Source organism: Galeopterus variegatus, unplaced genomic scaffold (genome assembly GCF_000696425.1).
Source record: "Galeopterus variegatus unplaced genomic scaffold, G_variegatus-3.0.2 Scaffold8001, whole genome shotgun sequence".
Lineage (NCBI taxonomy): Eukaryota > Metazoa > Chordata > Mammalia > Dermoptera > Cynocephalidae > Galeopterus > Galeopterus variegatus.
In genome coordinates, this window is record NW_007734112.1 from 7,631 (window position 1) to 17,417 (window position 9,787).

A 9,787-nucleotide genomic window follows, 5' to 3' on the forward strand; every position below is an offset into this window, starting at 1 on the left:
AGAGCACCAAGGTTCGCCAAAGGCAAGAGTTTATGGCCTTCTCAGGTCTTCCTGGGCATGCACACAGCCCTAAGCATGCACACAGATTCCCAAGAATATATCAGAGCTTTCCAAAGCCCCCTATGGGCTTCTCATCACCCAGCTTTGTCTTTTAAGCTTTTTGGTTAACCTGCTATACCCCAACTGCTTCAGGCAGAGTTGTCACTGATTGTTTTCAACAAATGCCCACAGAGAAAAGGCTGTTCATACTGGGTTAGCTCCAAATCAGGTCAAATAAAGACAACCTTGTGAGTGGGGTCTTTGAGTGAATCTCAAGAGAGGGCAAATGATGACAATTCTCTGGGAATGGGACTTTGAAGAAGCTCCAACTCTGTTCTACCCCATCCAGTGGCTGCCAGAGAGCTGGTTTTCACTGTGTTTGCAGAACACCGATATTCAAGTCTGGACTGGATATTCAGTGGAGCTGGAAGGTTGGGATAGGAATAGGGCAAGTTGAAATACCACAAAGGGAAATAAAAACATATGTCCTCACAGAAACTTGTACACAGATATTCACAGCAGCATTATTCATAGTAGCCAAAAGGTAGAAATAACTTAAATATCCATCAACTGACGAGTTGATAAACAAAATGTCATATATCCATACAATGAAAATTATTCGGCCACAGCCACAAAAAAGAATGGAATACTGATACATGTTACAATCTGGATGAGCCTTGAAAACATGATGCTAAGTGAGAAAAACCGGATACAAAAGCTGTATATTATAGAATTCCATTCATGTGAAATATCCAGAAGGGGAAATCTATAGAAACATAAAGCTCTTGAAGTGGTGGTTTAGGGCTACGGGAGTAGGGAAGTGATAGCTAAAAGGTACCAGATTTCTTTTTGAGGTAGTGAAAATGTTCTAAAATTGACTGTGATGATGGTTGCACATATCTGGGAATATTTTAAAAACCATTGAATTATACATTTTAAATGTGTGAGTTTTACAGTATGTGACATATCTCAATAAAACTGTTTTAAATAAAGTTTAATGTTTAATGTTCTAATTGTTTACTGTTTACCATTCTAATTGAGATTAAGCTGCTTTTCTTGAATAAATGCTCACAGGACTGCTGTGAGCCTTTGGTAATTAGCAAGAGTTCTGAAAAAATTCACTCTGACCATTTTGCCAGTGTTCTCGTTGATTTTACGGAGGAGAGAATTTTTGGAGGTCCTTACACTGCCATTTTCACGGAACGTCCTCCTTTCACCTTGAATACTCAGTACAACATTTTGTTCCTATCACTCCTAAAGTAAAGAGAGCATCGTGTTCCACTAAACGATAACGCTAGATATACATTCTCCTCTCGTTAGTACTCTTCTAGGTACCATATTCTATCCTCCCCAATATTCTGTTCAGTCTCTTTGATAAATTTCTCTTCTGTTTTCCTCTGTACCCTCCACCCTAATATCCCAGCTGAGAAGCAGACAGTAGAGGGTGATGGGGGCAGTTACTAAAGAGCAAAAAACATTCCACCATGCTTAATATTTCACTGTCCTGTGCTTTTACCTCCTTGTGTCCCTCTCCCTACTCTAGGTGTCCTATGTGAAAGCCATTGACATTTGGATGGCAGTTTGCCTGCTCTTTGTGTTCTCAGCCCTGCTGGAATACGCTGCTGTTAACTTTGTGTCTCGGCAACACAAAGAGCTGCTCCGATTCAGGAGGAAGAGGAGACATCACAAGGTAGGCCTTTGGGTCACTACCTAAGAAGGGACAGCTGGTGGTAAATGGATGATTTCTAAGCATTCCTGTTTTGTGATACTTGTTTTCCCGGACCATCCTTCTCAGCGAGTAAGGCATGGGAGAACTAAGAATTAAAGTCCTAGAAGTCTTAGCTTCCCCTCACATTAAATAATGCCCTAGTTGGGTCTATAGACAGTCGTTATTCCAACCATAACAGTAACACTACAGAAATTATCAGATTACACCTAAAGGCAGAACTAAAAGAGCAAATGCTGATGAGGTCAAGATAATGACTAGCTATAAACCCAAAAGATGGCAGGCTGGGAAATGTCTATTAGTTTTTTCTAAATGTCTGCATTATTTCAATGGGCTTGGTTCCAGAAAGGAATTGCACCATAAAAGGTGGGATCTTAAAGTAGAATGTCCATGTTCCAGACCTTTGCTTCCTACCTCCAGGAAAGAGACAACAAGCAAAATCCTCCCCCAGAATGGGTTTTCTCACCTTATGGGGGATTGAATAAAGCAGTATTTGGCAGGCCATCTCTGAAAAGTCACCACGCTCTGTTCACTCAGAGGTTGTGTTCCAACCAAAAAATGTCATTGGGGAGTGTTCAGCCTGTTGGAGCAAACTGTTCCAAACCCTGGTTCGTAAATACTTCCCCAGAAGAACTTTCTCCTAGGGACCAGAGAACCTGCTTTCCTCCCTAGCTTCAACTTCACCTCACTTTCCCCTGTGCTCTCTGAGCATCAACCGTACTAGCTTTTTTCTTAGTTCCTCAAACGTATACACAGGACTTGAGATACCTTGTTCTTTTTTCCTGGATTGCTTTTCCAGTGCAGTTTGCTTAGTAATTAACCTACTCATTTTCTAGTTCTCAGCTGAAGCATCTTTCTCTGATACTCTAGTGAAGGTCTAAGTCCTTTATTAAGGTTCTTCATTTAAGGCTGTCAAGTGTGGTTGTGCAGGTTGTATCTTTCAAAGGCCCCAGCCAAGGAGGCACTCTTCCCTAAGTCATGTTCTAGCTTGGGACTGTATCAGTTCAGAGAAAGGGATTCCAATTCATATGCCCAGATGCCTTTTTTAAAATTTGGACAAAGGTGCTGTGTGTGGCAGCAAAGGCTATGTACTAATTGAACTCAATTTCTACTTTTCTAAACATTTATCCTGATTAATAATTATACATTTGATGACGTGACTGTTTAACACCCATCTCTTCCATTGAATCATAAGCTCCATATGGGCAGAGACCATTTCTATTTTTGCTCGTGCAGTATCCCTGGTGCCTAACACAATGACTGACATGTAGTGAACATGCAGTAGGCATTTGTTAAACAAAAGAAACAAGGGATAAACAAACTAACAAATGAAGAGGAAGCATTCCAGTCAGAGAGCCTGCCCTGAAGTCTTTCTAGTGATAGACTAAGGCAACCAAGGACCCATACACTATGACTTGTTAGGTCACACGACATATCTGCAACATACCAAGGCTCTACAAGCTTTAGATTGACCTATTTAAAAATAACTTTCTACCCAGCTACAGTATGCTGTGACAAAGGATTCTGCTTCTTTAGCTCTCTTCGGTATGTGACTTGAAGGTACTCTCTTTCTGGGCCCAGTTTCTCCATCTGTAAAATGGGAATAATGGAGGACTGTGGTGAAGATTAAACCAGAGGATGCCAAAGTAGCTTTAAGTTTTGTTTCTGAAACACAAGTGCCAAGGCTTAAAATGATTACATACACAGATTTCTATCAGTGTATTTCTTAAACATCAGCAATCTGATTCATTTAACTTCTAGCGGTTTACCTTAAGGAGGAGACAGACATTCCAAGACAGAAGATGTCCATGGATGGAGTTAAGATATCACCATCCTTCTAAATCTGTGTTGAAAAAGGAAACTGTCTAGCGTACAGCAAACCAGACAGTACTTCTTAAAATATCCCTAGTTTTAGTCCTTCCATGCTGTCCATTGAATACTTAGCCTTTGACTCTTCCAAAAAAAAAAAAAAATTTAAGCAAAAAACTGACCAAATGCAACTCCCTGGGATTTATTTGTATTTTTCCTTTTCTCCCCCCCATAGACTAGCTGCTTTTTGCTCTTCCCTCTGCTAAAGACTCTTGTTGTATACACTTATCTGGAAAGACCATGTCCAAAATATTTGACTGACACCAAGACTTTCAACTGTATGCTTCACAACTCCAGGAGGTGCTATTTGCACAAACCAAAATGTGAATGGAGCCCCCTGCAGATGCATAGTGGGCCTATAGTACTTCCAAAGGCTGCCTCCACCCTCCCCAAATACCTACCAGTTTTATATACTAGAGGAAAACAAAAGCTTTCCCTCTGGCCAGGTGAAGTGTGAATCAGGCCACTATCCAGATTTGATGAGATTCTCCTGCTCTGTTTCCTACTCAAAGAGATCTCAGAGATCATTCCATCCACTTCTGTCATGCAACTGATGAGGGAGACTGACCACAGTGAGGCTGAGCAAGCCCCAGGATCAAGAGGCACTGATGGCAAAGGCAGGGGAGGTGCTCAAGGACCCGAAGTTCTTATCAAAACCATAGTCATACACCATGAGTTCTTATCTGTTAATCAATGTTTCTATCTTGAAGCAGATAAAAAATTGTCCTACAATTATTAGATCTCAAATAAGAATTAAGGTCAAAGCTTATGTCATGGTCAAGAATTCAGATCCCTATACCAGCCAACCAACAAAAAAAAAAAAACTGAAGCTTATTCCAAAGTGGAGGTAAAAAAACTAGTATCCAGAAAACCAAATTTGGCATGCAAATATCTTTAATTTGGCCAGAAGAAACTGAAGCTTATTCCAAAGTGGAGGTAAAAAAAACTAGTATCCAGAAAACCAAATTTGGCATGCAAATATCTTTAATTTGGCCAGAAGAGTTTGAAAAATCTAGAACAAGGTGCCAGCATTTTAAAACCACACTTCTGGACTCACTGGGAAAATCACAGCGTGTGGCCACTCTGGATGAGCTTTCCCATGTGTACTAGTACCTTGGAATTGCTTTCAGGTAGGGAACGCATTCTGCAGTTTACCACAGTTCCTTCTAACCGGCTCACTTCGTCACTCACATTTCTCCTGCCTGTCTCCTTGTGTGTGGTTGAATTAATGTGACTTTATTCATAGGGGCTCTGAACTTGACCCAAATGTCAGAAACCACAAGGATGCAGCACTGAGCTCACCATAAAGAAGAGCTTCCTCTGGAGTAAGCCACTCTGGATGTGGCTTGTACACTTAGAGGTATATAAGCTTGGACTGCAGAAACCTCACTTTAGCAGGAATTTTGCAGAGGGGATTTTAAGCCCCAGATGGTGATTGGAGAGAAACTAGCTACATACCTGAATTTCTCAGAGCCTGTGATTTTGGCCAGGCTACCCAGCTCCCACCATCTTCCCATGTTACCTCATTTGTTGGGCAGAAAGCATCTGGTCCTCGAATTCCCTGGCCGGCCTCATTAGGTAGATTATTAGGAAATCTCTGTGAGACCCAGACTCAGCAGGCACACTAGCAACCTCCCTGGGTTCCAAAGCACACCAGCAGATTTCCTCTGCTCCACTCCCAAGCAGCTCCAGATGTTGGGTGTGCATTTCCTGCCACCTGCTGGTTGCCACAGGAATAGCAAGCCTTTTTTTTCAGTCATTCCTAGGGCATTTTCTTTCTCCCAGATACAATGTGAAATTGATCATCTTCTAGCTAGATGGAGTCTTCAGTCCACAGCTTCACTCCTTCCACTCCTGTGTTTAACAGATAAGGAAGACAGAGAATAATTCACCCAAAAACTGCATAGAAAGGTAACCTGGTGCTTCCCCCTGCATAACAAGGGCCCCATAAAAAGCACTTTCAAGCAGTACAACCCACAGCAAAGGCAGGTTTATTACTAAAATGCAATAGAGTCAAATCTAAACCCCCTTCCAGGTACTGGGTCTATTAATTTGGCCGGCTTCCCCCCACTCCTCTCTTTGGCTCTGGAATTAACCTCCTACCGTTGCCCTACTCACAGACAATAGTTATTGAGTACCTATTTGCCAGGCACTGAATGTAGCTCATTCTCTTTCCCCCAGCTTCTGCAATGAGGGTGTTGTACCAGATTAAATCATTTGCCAAAGATTTCCTGAGCATTTATCATATGTCTCAAATCCTCCTGGTGCTATGAATACAAACCCATTTAAACAAAGCAAAAAAATAAAATAAGGAGGATGAGACTGGTGAAGATATATAAGTAAAAATTTACTTATTCAACAAATACTTAATGAGTTTTGCGCTTATGTGCCAGGAGCTAAGTTCATATGTTCAGTGTTCAGTGTGCAGTGAACATGACAGACTTTGCCTCTATTTTCATGGAGCTTACAGTCTAATGGAAGAGACAGACATTAATCAAGAAATCACAATACAATGAAATAAGAGCTTAAAAAAAAGAGGGAGATATGTTCAGGGAGCTTATGGAGCACACAGAAGGGAAGCTCAGGGAAGGCTTCTGAGTAAGAATTAGTTAAATGGAAGCTCAGGGAAGGCTTCTGAGTAAGAATTAGTTAGGTGAAAGAAAAGGAGTTGGAGGTGGGAATTGGAGGTGGGAGCTTGGGTTGGGGGTGTGTTCCTGGTAGACAGAACAACTTGAACAGAGGTCCAGAGTTAAAGAGAAGGAACATGATGCTTTCAAATATGTGGAAATATTTCAGGGTGACTGGAGCATAGAATGCCAGACAGAGAATGGTATAAGATGGGGCTGCAGAGGTAGACAAGGCCCAGGTCATCTAAGGCCCTTTTTTTTTTTTTTTTCCTTTTTAAGGATTTTAAAAGAGAAGGAACATGATGCTTTCAAATATGTGGAAATATTTCAGGGTGACTGGAGCATAGAATGCCAGACAGAGAATGGTATAAGATGGGGCTGCAGAGGTAGACAAGGCCCAGGTCATCTAAGGCCCTTTTTTTTTTTTTTTTTTTACCATGTTAAGGATTTTAATTATCCTGAAGTCAGTGGCAGCCTGTTAAAAGGTTCTAAGCAAAAGATGACCAATAAGATCTGGGTTTTATAACCACCCAGATGGGTCAGGGGTGGGAGACAGACTCGAGGCAGCTGGAAGACTAGACTGGAGGTCATCACAACAACTCCAGATGGTGGCCCATCCTAGGGTGGGACTAGTGGAGATGGACAGGCACTGGTGGATCCTATACTGTGTTTCTTGTTCTCTGTTGGCCCTGTCCTTCACAGTAACAGGCAGAAGACAGGGTTCCTATCCTAAAAGCTCTCCCTATCTAGGAGAGCAGTGTGAGCTAAGAAAATCTCCCCAGAGCCAAACACAGAATCAATAGCTCAGCTGAGACCAAAACACTGACTCCCAGTGCCACCTCAGAGCTCACTTGGCAAGATAACAAAGCTGGACATGAGAGCAGACAACAGTGTGCCTCCATGATTCAGACCAGGCCAAGATCACCATGACCTTGGAGAGAGGCAAACTAGAAGGCCAAGACAGCAGGCATTTTGGTAGTGAGCATGAGGCAGGGAGGTGAGAATGCACAAGAGAAAGACTACAACAAAGCTGGATGCAAAGCATATGATGGGGGAGGGGGAAAGCCTGGAAAGGTAAGTTGGAGCCAAATGATGAAGGGCCTTAAATGATGCTTAATAAAAATCTAGAGGTCTGTCCCAACTGCCAGGAATGTAAGAACATGGAGTCAGGAAGAAGCTGTGGCTTCCCTGGCTTGTGAAAGAACAGTGAGGGCCAGAGCTTCTGCTCCCTCCTGGGCCACATACCCTCCCTCCACCCACACATGGGAGCCATCAACTGGGGAAAGGGGTGGGGTAGAGGGCAAGGAGGCAACAGAGGCAAAGCAGGGGATCTCTACAGATTGTCCTATGAATTTCTAACCAAAATCCTGTACAGCATTGAGTATCTACTCAATTATAATCTCTGATGGTCAAAAGAACATTGTGGGGTAGTGTGGTGAATCTTATTCCCCACTTACAGGAAAAAATATTTTTTATTAACCCTGACTCATAGAAGGAAGTGACTTGCCTAAGGTCATACATCCAGCAAGTGACAGAGCCAAGAATGGAGCGCAGGTCTCTGTACTCTAAGCCATCCCTATCCCCTGGTTTGCATCTGTTTCAGCATGCAAGTGGCGCCCCTCTATAAGGCAGAACTCCTCAGCCAGCCAAAAAGCCTTAGAAACCTGGAATGGTGCCATCTGGGAGACAAGGAGAACCAGATGGGCATGGCCTGGCCCCCAAGGGAGTGCCTTGCAGGGTGGGTGCCCAGACCCTGTCTTATTTTAAGTAGAGCCCCATGTTGAATCTATTCCAGGAAGATGAGGCCGGAGAAGGCCGCTTCAACTTCTCTGCCTATGGGATGGGCCCAGCCTGTCTTCAGGCCAAGGATGGCATCTCAGTCAAGGGCACCAACAACACCACCACCACCAACCCCCCTCCCGCACCATCTAAGTCCCCAGAGGAGATGCGAAAACTCTTCATCCAGAGGGCCAAGAAGATCGACAAAATATCCCGCATTGGCTTCCCCATGGCCTTCCTCATCTTCAACATGTTCTACTGGATCATCTACAAGATTGCACCATCTAAGTCCCCAGAGGAGATGCGAAAACTCTTCATCCAGAGGGCCAAGAAGATCGACAAAATATCTCGCATTGGCTTCCCCATGGCCTTCCTCATCTTCAACATGTTCTACTGGATCATCTACAAGATTGTCCGTAGAGAGGATGTCCACAACCAGTGAAGGGTCTGGGATGTGGGGGGAGGCTGGGAGAGGGCGGAGTGGAAATAGCACAGGAATCTGAGAGCCTAAGGAAGAGAAGGGGAAGAGAGGGAGAGAGCACACATACACAACTCTCTTTCTCTGCAATAAGTGCAATAGCAAAATGCAGTGATGCATGAACTTTAGAATGTGGCACTATATATTTAACCTTGGGTGGGCTGGTGGGAGGTGGGATGGGAGGGATTTTTCTAACAGGAACTGACGGCTGGGAGGAAGGGGTGGGATAACAGTGGAGTAAAGTTGCGGGGTAGACAATAACAGCTTTCAAAAATTTGAGTCCATCCATGGGCTGTACAGTTTTCCTATTTGGAAGGAGAGTGCAGTCTGCCCCAAAGCAGAAGGAAAGCAATGTAATATATGATATATATTCATGCTTAATATTAATGCAAAGCCACAAAAACAAAAGATTTGTTTCTTAACCTATCAGCCTAGTAACTGCTTAAATTTTTAAAGTCACAGAAGTGATGGACAATTTTCCCAGAGTGGAAACAGTCACAAATAAGCTTGCTCTGGTATGTGTCCCACATTACACCCCTCCAAATGCCATACCTATCTTCAAACTGGCCAAAGCCATTCTGCCTCTGCTTCTAGATGGTTATGCGGCTTGGCCATGGGTAATGGAAACGGGGAAAGAGGTGGAGAGAAGAGAAGAGAGTGATTCAAGAGATGGGACATTTCAGAGGCCCGAGGATTGACAGTCAAGGTAACCCCACTTCAATCCTCATGTCTCAAGGATAAGGACCACACTTGCCCCTCTCTGAGCCCTCTTGCTTCTGTGCTTCAACACCCACCCCACTCACCCTCCACCACCACCCAGAAATGGCCACAATGATTTTCTCATTATATTGCCAATATGCAATATTTTTATGGTTTAAAAAAAAAAGTAATAATCTTGAGAAATAATATACAGATAGATTGAGTGTAAACAGATGTACTTTTTTCAGATGTCTATTTTTTGGAGAGTCTCTTTGGAATTGCCAGTGGGTGCATGTTTGGGAAGGTGGGATCAGTGGAATGAAACAGATTTATTATCTAGTGGTTCCAAAAGAGTACAGTTTTAAGAGATGAAGGGGCAGTACGAGGCTGCTGCAGACTAGCTACGGTACTGTTTAGAAAATTTGTTTATTATATTTTGACATTTCATATATCATAAATAATGTGGGAAGTTTGGGGGATGACCCCATTATATTTTTATAAGTCTTTCCTTGTTTTTCCCTTCAGGTGCTTTGTTTAGCTTTAACATTTAGGAAGGTTAGACAACTGCTT

At 43.0% G+C, this 9,787-nt stretch overlaps 1 protein-coding gene across 1 annotated transcript; it reads left to right on the forward strand.

The window, feature by feature from the left end:
- The first annotated feature begins 1,570 nt into the window (after positions 1–1,570).
- LOC103608086 (glycine receptor subunit alpha-1-like) lies at positions 1,571–8,646 on the forward strand. Its single transcript, XM_008592530.1, has 3 exons — positions 1,571–1,729; positions 8,057–8,290; positions 8,426–8,646. The coding sequence occupies exons 1-3, from the start codon at positions 1,613–1,615 to the stop codon at positions 8,480–8,482; spliced, it is 408 nt and encodes a 135-aa protein (XP_008590752.1). The 5' UTR covers positions 1,571–1,612; the 3' UTR covers positions 8,483–8,646.
- Positions 8,647–9,787: the final 1,141 nt, after the last annotated feature.

Bases quoted from the DNA above. Each gene is read 5' to 3' on its own strand.
- LOC103608086 (XM_008592530.1), top strand. From the start codon at position 1,613: ATGGCAGTTTGCCTGCTCTTTGTGTTCTCAGCCCTGCTGGAATACGCT. The intron at 1,730-8,056 runs GTAGGCCTTTGG...AATCTATTCCAG, and splicing joins GGAAGAGGAGACATCACAAG to GAAGATGAGGCCGGAGAAGG. The intron at 8,291-8,425 runs ATGTTCTACTGG...CTCATCTTCAAC, and splicing joins TGGCCTTCCTCATCTTCAAC to ATGTTCTACTGGATCATCTA.